General features: G+C 41.3%; 2 protein-coding genes across 2 annotated transcripts; both read left to right on the top strand.

The window, feature by feature from the left end:
• Positions 1 to 1,156: 1,156 nt before the first annotated feature.
• LOC108804714 (uromodulin-like) lies at positions 1,157 to 14,744 on the top strand. Its single transcript, XM_018576569.1, has 12 exons — positions 1,157 to 1,202; positions 2,373 to 2,477; positions 3,041 to 3,249; positions 3,831 to 3,988; positions 4,452 to 4,691; positions 4,828 to 4,993; positions 6,741 to 6,813; positions 7,424 to 7,456; positions 8,686 to 8,746; positions 9,738 to 9,796; positions 14,296 to 14,440; positions 14,621 to 14,744. Exons 1-12 carry the CDS (start codon positions 1,157 to 1,159, stop codon positions 14,742 to 14,744), a joined length of 1,419 nt encoding a protein of 472 aa, XP_018432071.1.
• Positions 14,745 to 16,943: 2,199 nt separating this feature from the next.
• On the top strand, positions 16,944 to 26,986 carry LOC108804703 (alpha-tectorin-like). Its single transcript, XM_018576557.1, has 9 exons — positions 16,944 to 16,989; positions 18,837 to 18,941; positions 19,503 to 19,711; positions 20,961 to 21,118; positions 21,759 to 21,998; positions 22,135 to 22,297; positions 23,569 to 23,638; positions 24,644 to 24,676; positions 26,922 to 26,986. Exons 1-9 carry the CDS (start codon positions 16,944 to 16,946, stop codon positions 26,984 to 26,986), a joined length of 1,089 nt encoding a protein of 362 aa, XP_018432059.1.
• Positions 26,987 to 27,910: the final 924 nt, after the last annotated feature.

Genomic DNA, 27,910 nt, shown 5'->3' with positions numbered 1-27,910 from the left:
GATATATATGAAACACCCTGAATTAACAACCCTGTGGATAAGTCTTCAAAGAGACCTACCCCTGTGAGTATGGAATACCAGAGAACAGGTGTCCATTAATTGTGAAAAGTGCTAATGTGCAAACATTCAAAATAAAAACTGGATTCCCCACTCAATAGGTGAATAAAAAATGTAACAAAGTAACACAATGTAAAAACCGTAAAATCTAGTATATAAAGGGTGAACTAAAAAAATTTTCGTACATCCCATACAATAAATACATAAATATGTGAAACAGTGCAAAATAGCAGTGAGACCAATGAGGCATATGCACCAATCAAGCATGTAATACAAATGAAACAATGAAAACCATAAGTCTTTCCGAAAAAAAATTAAATCCGTGATGTGACAAAAAAATTTTTATATATATATGAGCAAAAATTATATATATATATCAAAAAGTTATCAATAGAAAAATAAAGATTATAAAATATAAATGAAAAATGGATTATTCTGGTGAAAGTTCCACAATTTTTCTTCACCCGATCTGAAGCCCCCCAAGCGATGGTTACTCACCAGATAGTATATGGACAGCAAACCCCTCTCAATAGCTGTAATTCCGGTCCATCAGTTCACCGATACGTGCAAGGTTCCCGGGCACTCTAGCGGATATCCCCAGGTATCCTTACCCGTCGTTTTGGCCTGAATAATCTGTGATAAAAGAGATCGGGAAAGGTTCATTTCCTTTTTGTATGGGTTTCAATAAGGTCATTCTATCCATCTCTGCCACCTTCTTTCTTAAGTTATATAGTTCCTCTCCATTATACCCCTTTTTCACAAATCTATCAATAAGAATTTGTGATTGTAAATAAAAATCATCTATTTTGGTACAGTTCCGCCTCATCCTCACCAGTTGTCCTGTCCCTACTTGCTGTAGGGATGTGCATGCCTGGGTGAATGATCTGTAAAAAGAATGAGATTCTTCATGCTGAGTTTTGGGGAACAGAAAAATGTTCAGGTGTTACTTGGGGGCTTAACACATCAATAAACCATATGTATGTGTGCGTGTATGTGTGTATATATATATTAATATAAAAAGCATGTAAAACTTTTTTTTTCGGTGACTCGCCGCCAGAAATTGGTAACTCACATGTATTTTCCAGGGTCCCTGTTAACCATGAAGACTGCACTGCTGCTATCTGTATTGTGCGCTGCCATGGCAGGTGAGTGCTCTTTATCTCCTTTTGTACATTACAATAGCACATCTGGAATACAGAGACAGCGATATTTGTAAAATTGAGGATTCAGATTGGAGGGTACGATCAGGGAAGGAGAAATAAACAGAGAAAAAGTCAGGGAGATGCTCGATCATCCTAAAGTGGATCTAAACCCAAGAACAAAATGTAATATGTTGCAGCTTACCAGTTCTTGCAGTGGGTATTGTTTGCACACCGAGAACAGATATAATACAATGTTTTTGATTTTATATTTAACGGACCAAAAGGAAGATTATTTGTTGGGTTTAGACTTTACCTAGAATAGTACAAAGAATTGCAAAAAAAAAAATATGTTCTGTGGCATTTGATTATAAATTCATCTGTGCTTGCAGTTGTCTCTTAGCCTCCTGCAAGGTCCCACAAACACCTGTTGATCCTGCCAGTTAAGTCAACCTATTACAGCTTCCTGTGATGGAGACAACACTGCTGCACTGCTCCTGAATTCAGAGAAGAGTTGTCTTGCTGGTGCAGGCTGTGTCTGCATACACTACAATATGATGCAGGGGGCATGGCTATCAGCATTGTCTTTGCTAATGTCAAGCGTGTAGCTTGACAATCAGCAGCTGGCCACACCTAGTCCTGTCCAATGCTTTCTGGATTGCCAGAACTTTCTGTGCTGCAGCAACCCTCCCACTGTGAGCTGCAGTGTCTGGGAGGGGGGCGTGTCAGACACAAAAGAGGGAGAATTTGGTCGAAGAAAAAACAAAACAAAACCTTTCTTTTAATTTATGAGGTTCTTGTGTCACATAGTAACTGGATTCAAGACATGTTTAGACTGCCATATAGAAGCCTTTGAATGTACTAATGTATTTATTTTTAAACATAGTTTTATTAATTTTGTCAGAACTGATACAAACAAAGAATTTCACAGCTGCATGAAAAACATACAAAGATCAGTATCATAAAAAACACATAAACAAAGGAAACAAAATCCAAAACATAAACATTATAAGGTTACGTCCCCCTAACTCACTTATAGGATCAACAAGAAGCTACAGAACCTGTGTCATCATCCAAAACCCCCCAAAGTATTCGACAGTTTTGCTTTCAAATACTGTACCATGTTGTATTGAAAAGGCCTTACAAGGTACTGATGTCTTCTTTCTGTCTCTCCAGTGACTGCATCTTTAACTTGTGGAAATGCCACGTGTGGAAATGATGAGGCTTGTAACAGCGGTGCCACTGACTGCCTGTGCAATAACACTTACTATACATATTCAGGTATGGTATGCTATAATACAATGGTCAGAAGGGGTTCCAAGCCAAAATATTGCTCATGGGCTGATCTCATTCTTAAAGGAACAATCAATTTTTGCTCCCAGATTTGTAGCTTGGGGGGGGTCTGTAGAGGGGAAATCCTAAATAGACGCCTGTGTACTCCCTATACTTGGGGTTAGCAACTTCAGCACTCCAGCTGTGCTGAAACTACAAATCTCTTTATGCATTTGCCTCTGCACGTCATGCCTATGGCTGTCAGAGTCAGGAAATTCCTCCAGCATGTTCCTCAGCTTTATCTAGTGGCCATAATGCAGTGTTACTCTACAACACAGACATTTGCAGAGCAAGCTTTTTATAAGTACACCTCTATAGACCCCCATAGACGTTATGGCATTTATATTTCTCCCCAGTCCCTGGCCACTCGTGTCATCCTAAACATAGAAAACTCCTATAGAGTTATGTAGGGGAGAAAAGTTTAATAGACATTTTAAAGATAACGTCCAAGAAGTACGTCACCATCACCTTCTCATCTGATAATTGCTGAATGCATTTACTCTTTTGTTCAGCTGCCAATCCATCTCCAAATGTTACTTGTGATGGAGGAAAATTTAATATATTGGTGCCAAAGTGCTGGCTGGAAAAAAACCGTTATGATACAACAAATATAAGGCTAGAAAACACCAGTTGTTTGGCCCTAAGAGAGGTTGTGAATGGAATAGCGCAGATGGGTATTCATCGAGCACTGGACACTACTGATTGCGGCACTACTTCTGAGGTAAGTTTTCATGGCACAGTTTGACTATTTGTTATACAAGAGATGTAAAAACTGTTACATTATTAAAGTGACACTAAACTCAGGAGCTAAATCTTAAAAATACATTCAAGTACATTAATGATTAACAACAATGTATCTTATTTGTGTATCACTTGGCTGTAGATCCTCAAATCATTTCTGAATTGGTGCAGACACTGTCCTTCCTTCTGGAGGGTGGCTACTTTTGTTCCCCATGGTCCCTGTGTGTGTTATAAAGTAGTCACCGCTCCAAGCTCCCTCCTGCAATAGACTATAACTTCAAAAAAATGAGTAAACTGAAAGTGAGATTATAGTGTGTCACAGGAGCGAGCTTGGAGCGTTGGCAAAAGATGTTTTGTTTTTTTCTATCTTTTGACAGGTTTTTCTTTTTTATTTAGTTGTTTTTGGCTGGAGTTTTGCTTCAACCAATCTGGAGACTTTCTTTTTGACTTCTCAGAGAATACAATGACATTAATAGTAACTATTTGCTGATGTGTAGGTAGCTGTAGGGTGGTAAGTTCTCTGACTCTGTTTAATGACTTTTGTGTTTCCTTTCTCTACAGTCAAACGCGACTCATGTCACATACAGCAATCGGCTGTATATTTTTGCCAAGATGTCTCCAATTATAACACGAAAAAATGTTGTCATGAACATTTCCTGCACATACCCGCTGAATAGTAATAACGTCACTTTTAATATTTCACTGAATCCAGTTCTTGGGTAATTGTTATTATTTATCTTCAATCTTTCAGAAGTCCATGCTGGCTATCTCTTATAATTTTGCATTCTAGCACATTACTCTTGTATGTGCTCCTTTAGGAAACCTTCAAGTTTCTCCCCTACAGTACAACTTACTCCTACAGGTCTCTAGTTACAGGGAGACGACCTTTACCCTTTCCTAAATAATGGCACCACAATTGTCTTGCGCCACATCTCAAAAAGTTTGAAACAAAAGCTTGGATAGAACTGAGCTCATCTCTTTGAGGATAAGTGAGTGACTGTAAGCCATCTGTCCCAAGTGATATTGTCCTTAATTTGTATATCAGCTTCACCACTTTCATTAGTACACCCCAAGTGAAAATATTTCAGTTCTGCATACCCATGTACAATAACATAGATGCATGCACACATATCTACAAGGGTTTCCTGGCAAGTAAGCTTTTGTTTTGTCTTTCTTTTCCAGGAGCACAGAAATAACCGTTCCTGGTTCAAGCGCAAGTTTTACAGTTAACATGGTGGCCTATACAGATGACACCTTTACTACCGCTCTCTCATCTACTACTGATCTCTACGTGGAACAAATTATCTACATTTCAGTGATCATACCAGAACTGGATGTTGGCTCCTTTAAACTCAAAGTGGTGAGGATTTATGCCACTGGTGATGGATCAAATGCGACCCAGTACAATCTTCTTGTGGATGAGTAAGTACGCAGAACACTAGGAAACAATTCTGTCTGTTCTTTGTACACTTTGAATATTCTGTGTTCAGTATTGTGTTCTAATCTTTAAAATACAGACTACAGTAATTGAAAACTGATGAAAGGTTTCTTTATCCAGGTGCCCAGCTACCGGTATAACTGCTGACCTGCTATACGTGATAAACAATGGAAATAATAATGAAGCTCGGTTTCGAATGAAAGTCTTCCAGATTGCTGGTTCTAGCAGTGTCCGTCTCTTTGCCGATGTTGTAGTCTGCAAAGCCTCAGATACTAGTTGTGCCCGGGTAAGACTCAACATACAAATAGAGGGTGTTCTGTGATTCCTAAGTCTGAAAGAGCAGCAATGGCAAAATAGTCAGCTGCCCATTAGTCCAAGGGGCCATCAAAACCCAAGGCAATTTCTAGCCCTGGGTGTGTTGCCACTGGCCTGAGGGTGCCATGTTAGGGGTTAGAAAAAGCATTTATTTGATTTAATGGTTGTCTGCTATTTAAGTATGTTTAAAATTTCCCCTTCCTTCTGATAATCTGATTTCAGATCCCAGTGGCCTGGCCGTATATACACACAAGTATCCTGAAGTCTTGTTTCTGATAAATGAGTGATGTCATTTCTTTACTCTGAGAACGGCCACCAGAGTTCATGTATGAAAGCTTGCCATATGCAAGTTCCAACACCCTACCCCACCCCCACCCAAGCCACCACTAAAAGTGGGCATGGTCAGTAGGGTGCCCCTGCAGCTTATTTTGAAAATCTGATCATGTAGTCCAGATTCTAGTCATGTAGTCCAGATTCCGGCCATTTGGACCAGATTCTAGTCATGTAGACCAGATTCCAGTCATGTAGACCAGATTCCAGTCATGTAGACCAGATTCCACTTATGTAGACCAGATTCCACTTATGTAGACCAGATTCCACTTATGTAGACCAGATTCCACTTATGTAGACCAGATTCTAGTCATGTAGTCCAGATTCTGGCCATGTGGACCAGATTCTAGTCATGTAGACCAGATTCCACTCATGTAGACGAGATTCTAGTCATGTAGACCAGATTCCAGTCATGTAGACCAGATTCCACTCATGTAGACCAGATTCTAGCCATGTAGACAAAATTCCAGTCATGTAGACCAGATTCCACTTATGTAGACCAGATTCTAGTCATGTAGTCCAGATTCTGGCCATGTGGACCAGATTCTAGTCATGTAGACCAGATTCCACTCATGTAGACGAGATTCTAGTCATGTAGACCAGATTCCAGTCATGTAGACCAGATTCCACTCATGTAGACCAGATTCTAGCCATGTAGACCAAATTCCAGTCATGTAGACCAGATTCCAGTCATGTAGACCAGATTCCAGTCATGTAGACCAGATTCCACTTATGTAGACCAGATTCCACTTATGTAGACCAGATTCTAGTCATGTAGTCCAGATTCTGGCCATGTGGACCAGATTCTAGTCATGTAGACCAGATTCCAGTCATGTAGACCAGATTCCACTCATGTAGACCAGATTCCACTCATGTAGACCAGAGTCCACTCATGTAGACCAGATTCTAGCCATGTAGACCAAATTCCAGTCATGTAGACTAGATTCTAGTCATGTAGACCAGATTCCGATGTACACCATTTTCTGGTTAAGTTGAATCAAAAAGCAATTGGGGAATACAGCTTTAAAAGACTGAAACCTTTGTGAAGCCAATGTGGAGGAAGGATGAAAAGCAACCTATCTTAGGGAAGTATCACCATCAGAGTGATGAGAGAACTTGGTGTGTGGTTGACCGCCCCCCCCCCCCCCCCCCCCTTCTGCTGCGGTGCATGTTATTGTGTGGTGGTGTTCCCCCCCCCCCCCCCCCCCCCCCATTGTCCGCTGTGTCCCTTGTGGGGAGAGCACAGAGCTTGTATTAAAAAGCAAGAAGTGGACTTTGTGACTTTAGCATAGGTGCAGTGCTCCCTGCATAGATTTTGTAGTTCCTTGATTGATTTTGCTTGTTGCCTGGAAATTGTTGTTGAATTACCTTTATTTTTTCCGTTTCAGAACTGCACCGCTCAATCCAAATCAGCTAAATCCGAGGAAAGTGGAGCAACCGTCAGTGTCATTTTGCAGCCATGTAAGTGATCTCATGTTGGCAGTTTTGTAACAGTAATTCTTCGGTTCACATAGATTAAAGCCCAACTTCTGGCAAAAAAATTTTTTTACGATTTGGATAAAGCGATGGAGGGCTAAAACATCTGTCAAGTTATAACTGCTGTCTTTGTTCCCTTAGGGAAGGGGGGTTTCCCTCACTTCTTGTTCTGTCTGACACCTGTCACCTGAACAGGAAGAAAGAGAGAAATTGTGTCAGCCCTGCCCAGTTGTCTTGTGCACAACTAAAGAATCCCTGCAGTGCCAACGTAGGGAGGAGGTGGCTTTGTCGTCCATAATAAGAACTTGGAGGGCTGATTAGACATGAGATAACACAGGAAGTGCCAGAAGGACACAGGGCAGCTCTAAATTTTTGGCAAGATCAACAGATCAATGCACTTATCAAACAGATATAACAAAGCGTTTGGTGTATTGAAAAGGACCAAAAGGGAACACAGCAGAGAAGTTACATGTTACGGGGTACATATACTATAACACAATGTTTGCAGAATACAGTGAATATGATATCTGCTGTAGAATGAGTATCAGTTCAGTTTCATGTCTCCAATTAACAAATATGTATTTTTGATTTCCAGCCGAACGCTTTGCAGATTTCAGTTCTGCTAGCAGTAAGTACATTTTATTTCATTTTAATGTTTTTTTTTAATGCCACATCACTGATCAGGAACTGGCATAGATAAACATCTTTCATGCTGAACTGCAGGCAAACGTCTCAATTCACAGATGTCTGTCCATCCAATATTGTGATTTACACAGCTCTGACACACAGCACAACAAGAAAGCTGGCAGCTCTTGCCTCTATTACAGTGGTGTCCTCTCCCCACGCCCAGTCTCCTAGTTGGGCAGTGAAGGAGCATTATTACACCAATAAGGTCACCTTCATTTCATTGTGTCCTCTTCTCCTACTGTATACTACCGACCTGCATGCTCCTAGCCAGCATATTTGTATGCAGGTCACCGGATTGCCTACCAATCAGCAAAGCAAAAATGTCTCCTTTTGAGCCTATGCCGATTCCTGTTTGCGGCCACAACAATATTAAACCCACCACAGAGATATATAAAGTCCCCAATGTGCCCCATGTTTTTTTCAACCAGTACACCTGCCTAATTTTAGGAATGTCAGTGACTATGGGTTATATCTCAATCTAGATATTTAAATGCATTTTTATATTAGTTTTACTAAAAAGCCTCAGAACAAAGGTTTTCAATTAGAGAGAGACAGTCTGAAGACAAACAGCTTCAGTTGTGCTGACTTTAGAAAACGCATAATGCCCTGTGACCCTCAGCATCATTGTATGTGCATTAAATGGGGTTTTTTGTATGATATTTGTTGATGTCAGTGACCGGACTTCACTTTTGGGAGGGCGATCTCTTCATTAAAGCGTACGACCAGCTAAAACTTTTTTTAGCTTTGGATAGAGAAGAGAAGGACTACGTAGAGCTGGGGAAGGCAAGAACCCCTGTCAGATTGGACTCCTGTTTCTGAAACAATTGATTTTGTTTCTCAGGTTTTTCCTTATTTCCTGTCTGGTGAAACCATTGTCACCATGACAGTAAATGAGGGTAAATCTCTCTATAGATACCCTGTAACAGCAAATCTGACAGGGGTTCTAATTTTATTGCCACTCTACCCAAAAATATAAGTATTGGCTAGACATACACTTTTTTCATTCTCAATGCTAAAGATCACATTGTTAAAATCTGGTATAAAAGTTGACTTTCAACAGACTGCAACTTCACTGACAACATAGGAATTCTCATATGACTAGAACACCTTCCTTTAAAAGTTGACAACCCTTCATGCTACATTTATAATATGACTTATGTCTTGTCCTAGGTTTCTCCATGCCCTGGACTTTGCCTGCTCTGCTTTTCTCTTGGATCTTGGTGAAGCTGATGTAACCTCTCCAAGACTACAACCACCCTGAGCACCATGAGGCTTCGTCATAACGTCAACCTCCAAGGCTCTCAAAGAGCGAAGTTATGAAGGAATCTTGTATCATAGTTATTTTTCTGTTATTGGCTGCATCATATATAAAGATACTTTAAAAAAATGTCTGCGGCTGCCGTTGCCACTAAACGTCCTGTTAATGCTTACTCTGTAAAGCGCTGATATCCTGCTATTTCGGTGTACAGTAGAGGTGCCTGCTTTGTTACTTCAGCTTTTTATATTTATTTATTTATTATAGGATAACAAAAGTTAATGGAGTGTACCACATAATGGATATTTTGTATCAATTAAGAATATGCTCTGTACTTCTAAACTTAATAAACTTTAAAGACATTTAATGCAAATTGTTTCTTTGTCTTTACATTCAGTTGGCTCAGGAGGTTCTATAAGTTATATTAAACCCTTGGAGTTTTTTGTTAGGAAGAGAGATGGTCCACACTTACATTATCTTATTGTTCTTCTTTTATATTGTCTCTTTCCTCTTTCCCTAGCTTGTTCCCGAACCACTGTCCTCCCTATCTGTTTGCGGGTCTCCTTTAGCTAGTCAGTATGTAGGAAGATGGTCACCACAACCATCTGCAGCTGACAGTGGACATAGCAGCTTGTCGCAGCAAAAAAACAAAACTTTTATGTTCATTTCATTAATGTAAAAATAAAATAGAACTCTTTGGATGGGGTTGAACGCAAAGTGTGCTAAGAATGAGGTCTGACCAGAAGTCCTGATCCAGCGTTGCACAACATCGTTAAAACCTTGTCACGTGCTGGGTTGGTAAATCTCAGCAGAACTATACGCAGAATGTTATAGACGTCACGTCACCCAGGCACTTACTCGAAATATGTACAAAATAAAATAATGCCCAAAGCACAAACATTCAGGTAAACCTTTCAGAAGACAAATATGAGAGATGTAATCACTGACTTCTTTCTGAAAATGCTAGATGCCTGGATGACATACTGACCCACCCCTATCAAGAGTCGATATTGCGTCAGATCAATGGTAACCAGTAATTGCAATCTATAATTGTGTAGATGCGTATGCCAGTCTATCTGGGAAGACCGGGTATAACCAGAGATTGTGCACGGTAGAGCATGTACTATCGAAAAAGTGATCCCAAAGTTAAGTGCTCAGAAGGGACCTGTCGAAGGTAGGCGGGAGAAAGTTAGAGGCCCACGGCTCCCAGATCCTACTGAATTTGGGAAGACTACCTAGTAATTTAGCCGTCAGCTTCTCGTTAATCATGACCCAATGGAGCCTATTTTGGACAGCTGAGATACACAGACTATCAGAAAGCCAGGCACTGGCTAATACCTGTTTCGATGCTGTATGCATGTGTGTTAAAAGTTGAAATCCACACTTGTAAAGGTAATTCGGTCTGACATTCAGCAAGGCTTCACTTGGCGTCAGGGTGATGCATCCCTGGGTAGAGAGTCTAACAATTTTTAATAATAGAATTGATATACAAACAACAAAACGGAACAGCCAATGCGTTTCAGGGGCTCATTGACCTCCATCTTCTTCAGGGCTAATGGGCAGTAATGTGGACTCAAAGCTGGCACAAATCACTAGAAATTAATTATTTACTGTAAATGGATATAGACAAAACTCAAAACTCAAAACATCTAGCATGTGGCCAACCTTAGAGATATCTGCAGAAGATGGGAGGAGCTCATAGACATGGAGTCATATCCCAATTCAACTGGAATCAAGCAAAGATCATCTAATGTCTATGGCAGGGGTGCCCACAATTTTTCGTCTGGAGATCTACTTTTCAAATGGCGAGCTCAATGAGATCTACCAACGGAAAAAAAAAACATTTTATCTAAAAAACAAGCACATTAAAATCGTTACTGGGACTACTGCCTCTCTCTCACGCTCTCTCTCACCCCTGTATCTCTCCCTCTCTCTCTCTCTGCTGTTTCTTCTCTCTCTCCCTCTCTCTGCTGTCTCTTCTCTCTCTCTCTCTCTCTGCTATCTCTCTTCTCTCTCCTGGCTGTCTTTCCTTACCTGCACTGCAGCAGCTTCCCAGGTCTCCTCATGTGCGCCGTCCTGTCCTCCGGCTGTGCTCGTGTGGCCGATGCTGCACACGGGGAGAGGTGTCCCGCCCCTTCCTGTCTGCAGCGTCTGACACATTCAGCCGCACTAGGGCTGCGGGAGGGAGCACAGGTCAGTGAGCCGATCGCGATCTATCAGTGTTCACTTTGCGATCAACTGGTAGATCGCGATCTACCTAATGGGCACCCCTGGTCTATGGGAAGCTGCAGTGTTTGAAGTCTAGTGTATAAGGAAGCCATAACAGAAACGTCTGTAGTAGCTTCAAATCAGATAAGGTTTTATTCAGCCCAAGGGTGGGGATGAGCTTTCAAGTCATGGACTGCCGACTCCCCTAATGATCGTACAGTTTTTATGTGTTTTCAAATCAAAATAAGAACAAGCTTAAACATTTTTCAACTGTCAAATTTATCAAATTTAAACACATTTATCAACTGTTCACTGTGAGTAACACCATGCCTGGTGAGGACGCCAAACAATTGTCTCCACATTACACACTTTCCAAGAATAGCGGTGGTGCCGAGCCACCTTCTAGTTCTACAATGTCTTTCAATATTCCTATCATATGCAACTTGTAAAGTTGTCCAAAACGGTGATGCAAGAAACTTCAACAGTGGAGATGTTGCAGTTAAAATGGCGTCCTCCTATTCTCAATGTGTTTCACCCCAAATAATATGGGCCTTCCTCAGGAGACAGGTAAGTGTTTCACACTTAAAATAGAAACATAGTATAACCAAAATCAATAATATACATCTCAGATTTATTAAATACTGAGATTAATTTATTAATAATACATCTCTCAGAGTTGTTAAAACATTGTTATTGATAGTTTTTAACGATACTAATAAATGTTAAATGCTTTTATAGACGTTTTACAGATGTAATTTGTCGATTGTGTGTGAGCACCTTAAAAGCCCAATTTTCTGTTCCTAGGGGTATTATGTATAATTGATTGAGGGGGTAATGCACTACAATTGGGAACACCAATCTATAAAACCGTTGTCACCTCCAGTCACCTCAGTCTGAATAGAATCTGCAGTGTCCGAGTCTCACCTGCTGTTTTTGAAGTTCATTGAGCCCTATGACTGGCCCTCCAGGAACGGGGAAGACTGTCTGCACACAGCTGAGGCCCAAGGAAAAAACGTGTATCTAAACCTAAAGATTTGAACCAAACATGTTGCTGCACATGCCCCTGTAATGTCAAAAGGTTGGATCACAAGCAACTGTGCCAATGCACATTAAGTTGGCACATACTAACAAAACAAAACAAAACAAGTAAAAAAACTGTAGTTTTGTTTTTTTGTTTTTAAATCTATTTTACTACCAGTGTTGTATAAAACTTAAATGCTTTTTTGGAGTGTTTAGTTCTATTTTAACCCCCTTAAAACTTAAAATTCCTAGAGGCCACCACCTAAAATTGGAGTGGAGAAGAGATTTAACCATGAAGGGTGAAGGGGCTTCTTTTCTGACAGAGCGGGCACATTTTGGAACTCTCTGCAACAAGCAGTGGTATCAGCAGAGAATATTGATTCATTCAAAAATCAATTAGATACTGTCCTCAGAGACCGTAACATACAGTAGTACAGGTACTCCTAAAAACTAAGAGCATACAGGGACTCATGTACACACATACACATGCACAACACACACAGACACACAAAGCTTAAACTTGATGGACCTGTGTCTTTATTCAACCTCATATACTATGTAACTATGTAAATTGTACCCTACAATTTTTTCCCCAGCTCCATCTGTCTAGCTTCCAACATAAATGAATACCACAGCTTAGGTTCAAATATTCTTTATGTATTTACAGTACATTTAGTTTCACCATTTCGCTGCCCATACCTCCATTTACAATAGCATGCAAAATGGTATTTCTTATAGCACTTATATAATTGGGAATTGTGCCAGAAATAGTCAAACCTTACCCCGGAGTGTACTACATACCTATTATACATCAGAAGATTTCTTAGAATTGTGACACAATAGAGTAAACAGAACGTGTCTATAAAAAGATTTTTAGAGATGAATCTGTTATTTTAAAGTTTCATTTTCTGTGATGTCGTGCATTCTGACGTTGAATAAAAAAATACTCTGATAGAGGTTCCAGTCCCTCACCATTCTATCCAAAACTACAAACAAAAGAAAAACGCTGTGCCTTTAGATACATTTTAATCCTCTGCAAAGAACACTTTGGTGTGATCATAGTTCTAAACTTTTAACATCCAGATATGTCAGCTCCACCGGGAAGGAGAAAAGCAATCTCTTCCCTCCATTGGGAGACAACTGAGAACTGGAGGAGAACTTCAAGACTTTGGACAGATATGTTTAAACATTATGTGCAATCCTTTTGTTGGGATCTTTCTGTAACATTCCACTACCTTGGGGACAGTGTGATCTGGAGAACAGGGAGGCGTGCCCCCCCCCCTCCCCTTGGGCTGGTGGCTCCATACTATACTAGAGTGGTGGCCCTAGTATAGGCTACCTCTGTCATAGCAGATCTCAAAAGCACAAACATCACTTAAACTCCAGTATTGACTTCTTTTGTGGCTTTGATCTTTCTTTTTAAAGGGTCACAAAATAAGACAAAATAAATAATAAAAACAGAAAAAGGCAGCAAAGGGATTGATTGTCCAAAGAGCTAGCAATCAGAATTAAAGTACTGACCCTAATCTCTGCCCTCTGCAGTCCGTCATCTTGCCCTGCAACAGCTTACCCTACACTAAAACTATAGCTGCTCTCTACCACCCCTCCTTCCCCTCTCTCTGTCACAGTCCAGCAGGGCAATACTCTCCTGGATCTCAGTTGCGGAACTAACACCCTATGAGTCAGGGTTCGGTCAGTCTGGTGGAACCCCAATACACTCAGTGCGATGGGAGACCGTTCCACATCATGTACCCGTCCTAAAAGTGTTACCTGAATATGGACCAATGTGGGTCCAGTTTAAGCTAGAGTATATAGTAATCAGGATATCTATTCAAAAGTGGAGGCGTGAGGTGAGTTGTAGTTTCCTGGAAGGAGTCACAGGAAGGTGCTTGCTTATAACCGCATCCACTCCTCTGTAACCAATAGTGAGGTGAACTAACCAGTAGCGTCCACTAGTTTACTTTGGAAAGCTTTACAGTGTAGTATCTATGATAGATTTGTCCCAGCCTGAGCAAGATATGCAATCCGTAACAACTATAATTTAGCAAGTACAATCTGTACTAACAGACACAGTTCATCAATAGTATTTTAGCAGGGTATGGTTCGAAGTGGCTACTAATAGGAGGGGGAAGATCCCCTAGTACTTGTGGTTCTGGTGTGGAGTGAGCTCAGGTGGATCAGGTGGTATCCTGGTAAGGCAGAGGTGAGCCTCAGCGGATGGTCAGGAGCTGAGTCCAGGTATGAAGGCTGAACCCCCACTCTAAGGCTAAGGCGGTCTGTGGCTCTGTTTCACACAGAGTCAGTCGCTCGACGTTCCACAACGATAGAACGCCGAGTGACTGACTCACCTGTGATTATGAGGAGGCGCCGCACCCAGTGGGAGGAGTCGGCCGTGACATCACAGCCGAGACGTCGGGCCGCGGCGACGGCGCTCCGGTCCGGGTAAGTCTATGACACTATCCGTCTCACCCATTTCCCCTCCAACTATCCCACCAGTTCCCCCACCACCCATTCCCACCCATTCCCACCCATCTCTCCCCTATCCTTCCGACCTGTTCCCCCCAACATGTCCCACCCATTCCCCTCCAACCGTCCCACCCATTCCCCCTATCCATGCCATAGAAAAGCGCATTTCATGTACCTAAGTCTTCTATCTGTGCTGCTTGCTGGTGCCGCTTCCATGAGGAAGACCATAGTCTGTGCCAACACCAACCTGTCCCACTGTGATGGTGTCTTCTCATTGTGAAGTTGCCTGGATTCTGAGAGGACCCCACCACTGGAAAGCATTAATTGTCCATGTCCAAGGAAGGACTTTCCTACTCTTCTGTAGGAAGAGGAGAAGAGTCAGGATCTCAGACATCAAGTGACCACAAATTTAGCTAAGTAATATGGGCTTTTAGCTCATCTGTCATCTCCATAGCACAGAGGGAGGTGTTCTATAGTCACAGAAGGGAACTGAGCAGGGCTGACAACACAGCTCCACATACGATTGCATAGCGCAGATATAACAACACACTCTTTATTGTATATGTAACAGACCAAAAGGTGGTAAATAAAAGATGTTCCTTGTGAGGATTTACACGGACTCTACGAAAACTGCCTTTATAGGCAGCCATTGTGAATAGATGACGAGCACTGAAAAGTGATGAACAACAATTTTAAAAAATTGGCTGAAGTTGGGTATTAAACAAGAATTTAAACTAGTCGATTATTTAGCAATGGAAAAGGCTGACATTTTCATACAGGCTATAAATGGTAAACGCCCCAAGAGAAATACATCAGCAAGACAAAAATTGCTTTAAAGTTAAACCGTGACAGCTTGGGGCTAAGTCCTGACTGGGAGAGGCCCGTTTCTTCAAACGTCATCTAACCTCCACCTTTTACTTTGTTCGCAAGGCAGACGCATGGCATTCCATCTGGGCCAACCAGTATATAAGTAGCCGAGTGGCTGGTAATTGTACACAGAGCCACCACCACCATCCAACTGCCTTTCCTTAAAGCAGCAAAGCTCAAGAGACCGATAACTTTGTTAGAAGGACATTAAGTACCTGGAAGGTGCTCACAGACCCGGGACATTTGCAAATCGTACTTGTCGGTTAGTATAAAATCTTTGATTTCTACATCATTTTCAACTCATGGAAGACAATGAGAATAGAAATGTCTTTATCTGAGGCTGGGCATACACCTTACAATTGTTTGTACAGTATAATAAGATTTATAGGGAGTAATGGAGGGTACCATGGATGACTCTTCATTAGAGTGCTAGTTCACTGGATATCAAGTTAATTGTTTGGTTTTGATTACCTCTGAGCTGCTTTATATAAGGACCTACCTAACTATCCAATCAATGTGTATCCAATCATGTAGTTGTTGGTAGATCTAAAAGAGCTTGAAGAGTCAGATTGCAGTGTGTGTGTGTTCAGCTTTAGGTTTACCAAACCATTTAATATACGGGCAACCTAAATATGCATTAATTTTGTATCCAGTCAGGTAGACCCTTGGATTTTATACTGTAGCTGGTAGATCTAAAGGCGATTGTACAATCAGTTTCAGGTTTGAGTCTAATCGGTTATTTATAGGTATTTTAGACAGCTCATCCTCTAACAGCGTGACATCCTATGCCTTATATTATGTTTTCCTCTCATAGTACTGGGAAGTCTGGATTTGTTACATAATCCATTATAATAATGAATATCGGAATATACTGTATATAGATCTATTTTTCTTTTGTTGTATTTTGTTTAATTTGAGCTATATTGTATAAGTCCCCATTCACAGTGATTTTCAGCTTGAGCATTTTGTTCTGGCCAATGGAAAGCTGATTACTAGTTTTTGGCTCAAAATTGTTTTTCAAACTCTCCCATTGAAATCTATAGGGACAGAAAAGGCCCAGTTTTTCCCCCCAACAAAGCTCATGTACTTTTTTTAGGCTTCAAGCAAAAGACAATAAAAGTGATCCAACGCTCAGGTGTGAATGGGCACCATTAAGGGCTCATTCACACGGATGTGCGCATCCATACTTCGTGCACGCTGGTGCCAAAACCTGCTCCCCGGAGAGACAGGTGCTGCATGTAATTGTACATCCCTATAGGAGGACATGGCTGCATGTGGTTACGCATTATTAGATGCTGACCTGGACCTGCACATCTGTGCAGGCCCGTGAGCCTAGGCTTGGACGCAGAGAGTGTGCATCCAAGGGTAGGAACCTGGACTTGCACAGACGTGCAGATTCAGGACGGCATACAGCTGCCCACAATTACAGTACATGCAGCACCCAGGGCCGGATTTCCCATAAGGCCAACCAAGGCCCGGCCTCGGGGCAGCAGGTAGTAGAGGGGCAGCAGGGATGTGGAATTCCTATCTCATGACGCCCGGCACATGCAGTTCTGGGCGACGGGCGGGTAGTTATTTACCTAGGATGTATTTTCCAGGGTCCCTGTTAACCATGAAGACTGCACTGCTGCTATCTGTATTGTGCGCTGCCATGGCAGGTGAGTGCGCTTTGTCTCCTTTTGTACATTACAATAGAACATCTGGAATACAGAGACAGCGATATTTGTAAAACTGAGGTTTCAGATTGGAGGGTAAGATCAGGGAAGGAGAAATAAACAGAGAAAAAGCCAGGGAGATACTCGATCATCCTAAAGTGGAACCCAAGAACAATTTTTGATAGCTGCAAGGGCAGTCATTCCAAGACATTGGAAAACGAATGTGGTTCCTGGTATGGGGGAATAGAAAATGGAATTGGATCGACTGATGTATACGGAGGAATTAACAGATCAATTCTATGACAGAGATGATAGATTTTATGCAACCTGGTCTCCATGGTTACTTTTCAGAGATAATTGTTAATTCTGAAACTAAAAATACCTATAGTGAAAAACAAGGTAAAAGTAAAAGGTAAAAATAAGCAATCTTTGAAAAATTAAATGTGGAGGGTCCCAGTCTCAGAGAGAGTATACACAGGTACAATTATATGGATAAAATGTAATTAAATGGCCTACTGGGCATGAATATTAATGGGTATTCACCTGGGGTATTCTTTTTTTTTTCTCTTTTCGTTTTCTTTTTTTTTTTGTGGATGTGAGTAATTTATGTTGGGGGGATTTTAAAACAAAAATGTTCAGTGCCTGTAAAATAGATTGCATATTGATGTGGGTCAAAGCAGAAGGGAGGGAGCGAAGGGACGAGAAAAGAGAAGAGACTCTATTAATGCATTAATGATTGATGCTATGTGCATGGGGATATGTAATGTCTATATTGTATATATATATATTTGTATGGCTTTTTTTGTTTGTGATTGTTTAATAAAACATTGTAATATTAAAAAAAAAAAAAAGAACAAAACATAATATGTTGCAGCTTACCAGTTCTTACAGTGGGTATTGTTTGCATACTGAGAACAGATATAATACAATGTTTTTTATTTTATATTTAACGGACCAAAAGGAAGATTATGTGTTGGGTTTACAAAGACTTTAACTAGAATAGTACAAAGAATTATGCCCTTCTATTGCAAAAAAATATGTTCTGTGGCATTTAATTTTAAATTCATCTGTGCTTGCAGTTGTCTCTTAGCCTCCTGCAAGGTCCCACAAACACCTATTGATCCTGCCAGTTAAGTCCACCTATTACAGCTTCCTGTGATGGGGACAACACTGCTGCACTGCTCCTGAATTCAGAGCAGAGTTGTGTAGGCTGTGTCTGCACACACTACAGTATGATGCAGGTGGCATGGCTATCAGCATTGTCTTTGCTAATTTCAAAGCGTGTAGCTTGACAATCAGCAGCCTCAACCATAGTCACATAATCACATAGTCTCAACCAATGCTTTCTGGATTGGCAGAACTTACTGTGCTGCAGCAACCCTCCCACTGTGAGCTGCAGTGTCTGGGAGGGGGCGTGTGAGACACAAAAGAAGAAGAATTTGGTCAAAGAAGGTAAAAAAAAAAAAAAGCTTTCTTTTAATTTATGAGGCTCTTGTGTCACGTAGTAACTGGATTCAAGACATGTTTAGACTGTCATATAGAAGCCTTTGAATGTACTAATGTCTTTATTTTTAAACATAGTTTTATTAATTTTGTCAGAACTGATACAAACAAAGAATTTCAGAGCTGCATGAAAAGCATACAGTATAAATAAAACACATAAACAAAAGAAGCAAAATCCAAAACATAAACATTATAAGGTTATGTCCCCCTAACTCACTTATAAGATCAACAAGAAGCCACAGAACCTGTGTCAACATCCAAAACCCAGTTTTGCTTTCAAATACTGTACCATGTTGTATATTAAAAAGGTCTTACTAGGTACTGATGTCTTCTTTCTGTCTCTCCAGTGACTGCATCTTTAACTTGTGGAAGTGTCGCCTGTGGAAATGATGAGGCTTGTAACAGCGGTGCCACTGACTGCCTGTGCAATAACACTTACTATACATATTCAGGTATGGTATGCTATAATACAATGGTCAGAAGGGGTTCCAAGCCAAAATATTGCTCATGGGCTGATCTCATTCTTAAAGGAACAATCAATTTTTGCTCCCAGATTTGTGGTTTGGGGGGGTCTGTAGAGGGGAAGTCCTAAATAGACTCCTGTGTACTCCCTATACTAGGGGTAAGCAACTTCAGCACTCCAGCTGTGCTGAAACTACAAATCTCTTTATGCATCGGCCTCTGCAAGTCATGCCTATGGCTGTCAGAGTCAGGAAATTTCTCCAGCATGTTCCTCAGCTTTATCTAGTGGCCATAATGCAGTGTTACTCTACAACACAGACATTTGCAGAGCAAGCTTTTTATAAGTACACCTCTATAGACCCCCATAGACGTTATGGCATTTATATTTCTCCCCAGTCCCTGACCACTCGTGTCATCCTAAACATAGAAAACTCCTGTAGTGTTATGTAGGGGAGAAACGTTTAATAGACATTTTAAAGATAACGTCCAAGAAGTACGTCACCATCACCTTCTCATCTGATAATTGCTGAATGCATTTACTCTTTTTTCAGCTGCCAATCCATCTCCAAATGTTACTTGTGATGGAGGAAAATTTAATATATTGGTGCCAAAGTGCTGGCTGGAAAAAAACCGTTATGATACAACAAATATAAGGCTAGAAAACACCAGTTGTTTGGCCCTAAGAGAGGTTGTGAATGGAATAGCGCAGATGGGTATTCATCGAGCACTGGCCACTACTGATTGCGGCACTACTGCTGAGGTAAGTTTTAATGGCACAGTTTGACTATTTATTATACAAGAGATGTAAAAACTGTTACATTATTAAAGTGACACTAAACTCAGGAGCTAAATCTTCAAAATACATTCAAGTACATTAATGATTAACAACAACGTATCTTATTTGTGTATCACTTGGCTGTAGATCCTCAAATCATCTCTGAATTGGTGCTGACCAGTGGCGTAACAACTGGGGGGCAGCCGGTGCGCTTGCCCTGGGTGCACCGCCGGACGAAAATTGAACTTTTGGCTAAATGACGAAAGTGCCATTTTCCTTTTCTCTCCTGTGATTTCTTTCCTCCCCGCTGGGCGCTGCTCTGTGTCCCAGCAGGGAGGAGAGAAAGTGATAGCCGGCCGAGCGCTGCAGCAAGAGAGCGCTGTGAGTGGCCGGGGTCTCTCCTCCCACACCGCTCAGCCTCCTGTCACAGTCCGGCAGAGCGGTGTGTGGGCGAGGACAGCGCTGTCACAGGAAGCGAAGCTCTCCTCCCCGCTCAGCCTCCTGTGACAGCATGTCAGAGAGGAGAGCGGGTACAAACACTCAACGAGCAGTGATCGCTGAGTGTTATTAGATAATTGAGGACATGGTATGTTTACTATATCCTCAACTATGAATGAATGGGAGTGATCTACATCACCTCCTGTTCATTCGTAGTTGTAGCTATAGTACACATACTCTGTTCTCATGTTATGAATGAATAGGAACACTCATAGAGGATTCCTGCTCATTGACAGGGGATACAGAAAAAGAGATTGAGGACTCTGTGTTCTCAATCTCTTTTTCTATTTTAAAAGGGAAATGTCAGGGGTCTGTTTAGACCTACAATATTTCCCCGAAGCCCCTAAAAGTAAAGTAAAAATAGAAAAATGTTTAATAAAAAATGAGTTAATAAATAAAAATAAATATCAAATTTTTGAAAAAGTTTATAAAAAAGAAATAAAAATACAATGCCATTATAGAACATAGAATAAAACATAGATAAACTTAAATGTTGTTCTTTTGATAGGTTTTTCTTTTTTATTTAGTTGTTTTTGGCTGGAGTTTTGCTTCAACCAATCTGGAGACTTCCTTTTTGACTTCTCAGAGAATACAATGACATTATTAGTAACTATTTGCTGAGGTGTAGTAATTTCGATTCGGAACGAAACGAATCGCACATGTCTAGTGTAGGTAGCTGTAGGGTGAAAAGTTTTCTGACCGTGTTTAATGACTTTTGTGTTTCCTTTCTCTACAGTCAAACGCGACTCATGTCACATACAGGAATCGGCTGTATATTTTTGCCAAGACGTCTCCAATTATAACACGAAAAAATGTTGTCATGAATATTTCCTGCACATACCCGCTGACTATTAATAACGTCGCTCTTAATATTTCACTGAATCCAGTTCTTGGGTAATTGTTATTATTTATCTTCAATCTTTCAGAAGTCCATGCTGGCTATCTCTTATAATTTTGCATTCTAGCACATTACTCTTGTATGTGCTCCTTTAGCACACCTTCAAGTATCTTCCCTACAGTACAAGTTACATTTACAAGTCTGTAGTTACTGGGAGATGACCTTAACCCCTTCTTGAATAATGGCGCCACAATTGCCTTGTGCCTCGTCTCAAAAAATTTTAAACAAAAGCTTGGATAGAACTCAGCTCAACTCTTTGAGGATAAGTGGGTGACTGTAAGCCATCTGTCCAAAGTGATATTGTCCTTAATTTGTATATCAGCTTCACCACTTTCATTAGTACACCCCAAGTGAAAATATTTCAGTTCTGCATACCCATGTACAATAACATACAGGGTACTTCACAAAAGGGTGAAGAGTTTGGAGAAGGCAGAAAAAGTGAACAATCTAGGCCAACATAGCTGATTTGGAAAAATCCAGTTCACTTTCCAGATCAGATATGTTGTCCTAGATAGTTCACTTCTCCTTCCTTCTGCAAACTATTCACCCTTTTGTGAATAACCCTAATAGATGCATGCACACATACCTACAAGGGTTTCCTGGCAAGTAAGCTTTTGTTTTGTCATTATTTTCCAGGAGCACAGAAATAACCGTCCCTGGATCAAACGCAAATTTTACAGTCAGCATGGTGGCCTATACAGAGGACACCTTTACTACCGTTCTCTCAGCTGCTGATCCACTGTACGTAGAAGATATTATCTACATTTCAGTGATCATACCAGACCTGGATGTTAACTCCTTTAAACTCAAAGTGGTGAGGATTTATGCCACTGGTGATGGATCAGATACAACCCAGTACAATCTTCTTGAGAATGGGTAAGTACGCAGAACACTAGGAAACGATTCTGTCTGTTCTTTGTACACATTTAATATTCTGTATTCAGTATTGTGTTCTAATCTTTAGAATACAGACTACAGTAATTGAAAACTGATGAAAGGTTTTTATATCCAGGTGCCCAGCTACCAGTGAAGCTGCTGGCCTGCTATCCGTCATAAGCAATGGAAATGGTACTGAAGCTCAGTTTAAACTGAAAGTCTTCCAGATTGCTACTTCTAGTGGCGTCCGTCTCTCTGCCGATGTTGTGATCTGCAAAGCAACAGATATTTGTGTCCCGGTAAGACTCAACATGCACATAGAGGATGTTCTGTGATTCTTGGGCCTGAAAGAGCAGCAATGGCTTCTTGAGCCATATGGGCAAAACAGTCAGCTGCCCATTTGGCACAATGGTCCAAGGGGCACTTGAAACCTAAGGCAATTTCTAGCCTTGGATGTGTTGCCACTGGCCTGAGGGTGCCATGTTAGGTGTTAGAAAAAGCATTTATTTGATATATTGGTTGTCTACTATTTAAATATATGTACAATTTCCCCTTCCTTCTGATAACCTGATTCCAGATCCCAGTGGCCTGGCTGTATGTAAACACCAGTATCCTGAAGTCTCGTTTCTGATAAATGAGTGATATAATTTCTTAACTCTGAGAGCCGCCACCAGAGTTCTTGCATGACAGCTTGCCATTTGCAGCTGCTTAATTGGCTCCAACACCCTACCCTACCCTCACCCCCACCATAGCCACCACTAAAAGTGGGTATTCTCAGTAGGGTGCCCCCGCAACTCATTTTGAAAATCATGTAGTCCAGATTCTAGTCATGTAGACCAGATTCTAGTCATGTAGACCAGATTCCAGTCATGCAGACCAGATTATAGTCATGTAGATCAGATTCCATTTATGTAGGCCAAATTCCAGTCATGTAGACCAGATTCCGGTCATGTAAACCAGATTCCACTCATGTAGACCAGATTCTAGTCATGTAGACCAGATTCCAGCCATGTACACCAGATTCCAGTCATGTAGACCAGATTCCGGTCATGTAAACCAGACTTCACTCATGTAGACCAGATTCTAGTCATGTAGACCAGATTCCAGTCATGCAGACCAGGTTCCGGCCATGTGGACCAGATTCTAGTCATGCGGACCAAATTCTAGTCATTTAGACCCGATTGCAGTCATGTAGATCAGATTCCAGTCATGTAGACCAGATACCGATGTAGACCATTTTCTGGTCATGTTGAATAAACAAGCAATTGGGGAATATAGCTTTAAAAGACTGAAACCTCTGTGAAGCCAATGTGGAGTAAGATGGAATGCAACCTATCTTAGGGAAGTATCACCATCGGAGTGATGAAAGAACTTGGTGTGTGGTTGACCTCCACATTGTCTGCTGTGTCCATTTTGTAGACAGTACAGAGCTCATATTAAAGAGCAAGAATTGGACTTTGTGACTTTATCATAGCTGCAGTGTATCCTGGATAGAATTTGTAGTTCCTTGATTGATTTCACTTGTTGCCCGGAAATTGTTGTTGAATTACCTTTCTTATTTTCATTTCAGGACTGTTTCAAAGCCAAATCAGCTAAATCCGAGGACGGTGGAGCAACCGTCAGTCTCATTTTGCAGCCATGTAAGTGATCTCATGTTGGCAGTTTTGTAACAGTAATTCTTCGGTTCACATAGATTAAAGCCCAACTTCTGGGAAAACCTTTTTTTTTTTTTTACGATTTGTATAAAGCCAGAGGCGGCTCTAGAGTTTGCAAGGCCTTAGGCGAAACCTAAACATGAGGCCCCGCTCAGGCCTGTGGGGTCTCACCAGGGTTCTGTGGGGTTTAACCAGGCTGGTGAGACCCCACAGAGCCCCAGTAAGACCCCCAAAGAGCCCTGGTGAGACCCCACAGATCTTCGAATGGACGGACCGAGGAAACAGATAAGCTCTCAGCCCTGTCGCTGTCAAACAGAGAGTCTCTGTTTGACAGCGACAGGGCTAAGAGCTCATGACGTTACCTGGCTGTGAGGTATTGTGACGGAAGGGCAAATTAGGCGGCCGCGAGGCCCTCGGGAGCGCGAGGCCTAAGGCGACCGCCTAATTTGCCTAATTAAAGAGCCGCCTCTGTATAAAGCGATGGAGGGCTAAAAAAAAGCTGTCAAGTTATAACTGCTGTCTTTGTCCCCTATGGAAGGGGGGTTTCCCTCACTTCCTGTTCTGTCTGACACCTGTCACCTGAACAGGAAGTAAGAGAGAAATTGTGTCAGCCCTGCCCAGTTGTCTTGTGCACGACTAAAGAATTCGTGTAGTGCCAGCGTAGGGAGGAGGTGGGTTTGTAGTCCAAAATAAGAACTGGGAGTGCTGATTAGACTCCTTGAGATAACACAGGAAGTGCCAGAAGGACACAGGGCAGCTCTAAATTTTTGGCAAGATCAACAAATCAATGCACTTATCAAACAGATATAATAAAGCGCCTGGTGTACTGAAAAGGACCAAAAGGGAACACAGCAGAGAAGTTACATGTTACGGGGTACATATACTATAACACAATGTTTGCAGAATACAGTGAATATGATATCTGCTGTAGAATGAGTATCAGTTCAGTTTCATGTCTCCAATTAACAAATATGTATTTTTGATTTCCAGCCGAACGCTTTGCAGATTTCAGTTCTGCTAGCAGTAAGTACATTTTAATTTCATTTTAATGGTTTTTAATGGCACATCACTGATCAGGAACTGGCATAGATAAACATATTTCATGCTGAACTGCAGGCAAACGTCTCAATTCACAGATGTCTGTCCATCCAATATTGTGATTTACACAGCTCTGACACACAGCACAACAAGAAGGCTGGCAGCTCTTTCCTCTATTACAGTGGTGTCCTCTCCCCACCCCCAGTCTGCCAAATGGGCAGTGAAGGAGCATTATTACACCAATAAGGTCACCTTCTTTTCACTTTTCCTCTTCTCCTACTCTACCGACCTGCATGCTCCTAGCCAGCATATTTGTATGCAGGTCACCGGATTGGCTACCAATCAGCAAAGCAAAAATGTCTCCTTTTGAGCCTAAGCCGATTCCTGTTGCCGGCCACAACAATATTAAACCCCCCACAGAGATATATAAAGTCCCCAATGTGCCCCGTGTTTTTTTCAACCAGTACACCTGCCTAATTTTAGGAATGCCAGTGACTATGGCTTATATCTCAATCTAGATATTTCAATGCATATATTTAGTACTTATCTAATTTTTCTTATTAGTTTTACTAAAAAGCATATGTTGCAGTGCCTAAGAACAAAGGTTTTCAATTGGAGAGTGACAGTCTGAAGGCAAACAGCTTCATTTGACTTTAGAAAACTCATAATGCTCTTTGACCAGTGTTAATTTCGTCACCGAAAGTTGGTGCTGGCTGCAGCCGTGTGTGTCCCTTTCAATCCCTGCTGCTCTCCCCACCTATATTGGCAGAGGCAACAGGGACACAGGCCACTGCAGCTGGCACCAGCGGGGAGGAGAGACTGTCACTGCCGTGACTACATTCCCCTGCTGCCCCCCCTCCTACCTGCGCTGCCGATCTTCCCTCCTCCTCTGGCCACCCTTCCTCCTCCTCTGGCTGCCCCGTTCCTCCCCCTCTTCCGCCGGTGTTCTATCACCCGTGACAAGTCTCCAATCAGCGGCTGCAAACAATAGCCAGCCTGCTATAGGATATTTTAAAATGCAATAGCCAATAGCAGGCTGGCTATTGCACCCACCCACTGCCTGCTGTCAATCAGCAGAGGAGGACCTGATGGAGAAATTTCTCCTTCAGTTCCCTCCTCTGCTGAAGGACAGCAGGCAGTGGGTGGGTGCAATAGCCAGCCTGCTATTGGCTATTGAAATTTAAAATAACCAATAACAGGCTGGCTATTGCTCCAAGCCACTGCCTGCTGTTTTGACATTCAGCTGCCCCAGCAGCTGAATCCAGTGAAGTGGAAAGGTGACACTAGGGGTCTAAAAGACCCCTAATGTCACCTTAAAGAGAACCTGTCACCTCCAATGTGCTATCACATATGGGGCTTGTGAGCCAACCACCCCACGTGATAGCAATGAAGTTAAAAAAAAATTAAAAAAATTAAAGTTCAATAAAATTTGACATTTCTCCAGGAATATATAATGGAATGAGTTTGGAAATGCTAGTGAATTGTTTAAATAATGCATTACACTAAAAAGAAACCTATTAGATTTTAGTCGACTAAATATCGACTTTAATTTTCGGCGACTAAAATCAACTTGAACTTCATCGACTAAAACTAGACTAAAATAAAAATGAATCTGTTGACTAAAAATAAATTTCCGTCAAAAGACTAAAACGAAAATGAAATTTGGTGCCAAAATGAACACTGTCTGTGACCCCAGCATCACAGGTGCATTAAATGTTTTGTTTTTTTGTCTGGTATTTATTGATGTCAGTGACCCCACCGGACTTCACTTCCGGGAGGGGGATCACTTCATTAAAGTGTACTACCAGCTAAAACTTTTTTTTAGTTTTGGATAGAGAAGAGAAGGACTAAGTAGAGCAGAGGAAGGCTAGAACCACTGTCAGATTGGACTCTTGTTTCTGAAACAATTGCGGTTGTTTCCGATTTTTCCCTATTTCCTGTCTGGTGAAACCGTTGTCACCATGACAGTAAATGAGACCCTGTAGCAGCACATCTGACAGGGTTTCTAATTTTATTGCCACTCTATTCAAAAATAAAAGTAATGGCTGGACATACACTTTAAATACTCAATGCTAAAGGTCACATTGTTAAAATCTGGTATAAAAGTTGACTTTCCACAGACTGCAACTTCAATGAAAACATAGGAATTCTCATATGACTAGAACACCTTCCTTTAAAAGTTGACAACCCTTAATGCTACATTTCTAATATGACTTATGTGTTGCCCCAGGTTTCTCCATGCCCTGGACTTTGCCTGCTCTGCTCTTCTCCTGGATCTTGGTGAAGCTGATGTAACCTCTCCAAGACTACAACCACCCTGAGCACCATGAGGCTTCGTAATAACGTCAACCAATAGGGCTCTCAAAGAGCGAAATATGAAGGAATCTTGTATCTTAGTTATTTTTCTGTTTCTGTTATTGGCTGCATCATATATAAAGCTATGTAAAATAACAAAATAACCGTCTGCTGCAGCCGTCGCCACTAAACATCCTGTTAATGCTTATTCTGTAAAGCGCTGATATCCTGCTATTTCGGTGTACAGTAGAGGTGCCTGCTTTGTTACTTCAGCTTTTTATATTTATTTATTTATTATAGGATAACAAAAGTTAATGGAGTGTACCACATAATGGATATTTTGTATCAATTAAGAATATGATCTGTACTTCTAAACTTAATAAACCTCAAAGACATTTAATGCAAATTGTTTCTTTGTCTTTACATTCAGTTGGCTCAGGAGGTTCTATAAGTTATATTAAACCCTTGGAGTTTTTTGTTAGGAAGAGAGATGGTCCACACTTACATTATCTTATTGTTCTTCTTCTTTTATATTGTCTCTTTCCTCTTTCCCTAGCTTGTTCCCGAACCACTGTCCTCCCTATCTGTTTGCGGGTCTCCTTTAGCTAGTCAGTATGTAGGAAGATGGTCACCACAACCATCTGCAGCTGACAGTGGACATAGCTGCTTGTCGCAGCAAAAAAACAAAACTTTTATGTTCATTTCATTAATGTAAAAATAAAATAGAACTCTTTGGATGGGGTTGAACGCAAAGTGTGCTAAGAATGAGGTCTGACCAGAAGTCCTGATCCAGCGTTGCACAACATCGTTAAAACCTTGTCACGTGCTGGGTTGGTAAATCTCAGCAGAACTATACGCAGAATGTTATAGACGTCACGTCACCCAGGCACTTACTCGAAATATGTACAAAATAAAATAATGCCC

Source organism: Nanorana parkeri, unplaced genomic scaffold (assembly GCF_000935625.1).
Source record: "Nanorana parkeri isolate BGI_ZX_2015 unplaced genomic scaffold, ASM93562v1 scaffold5, whole genome shotgun sequence".
NCBI classification, from domain to species: domain Eukaryota; kingdom Metazoa; phylum Chordata; class Amphibia; order Anura; family Dicroglossidae; genus Nanorana; species Nanorana parkeri.
Note: the sequence above shows the minus strand (reverse complement) of the source record. Positions and strands in the feature narration are given on the sequence as shown.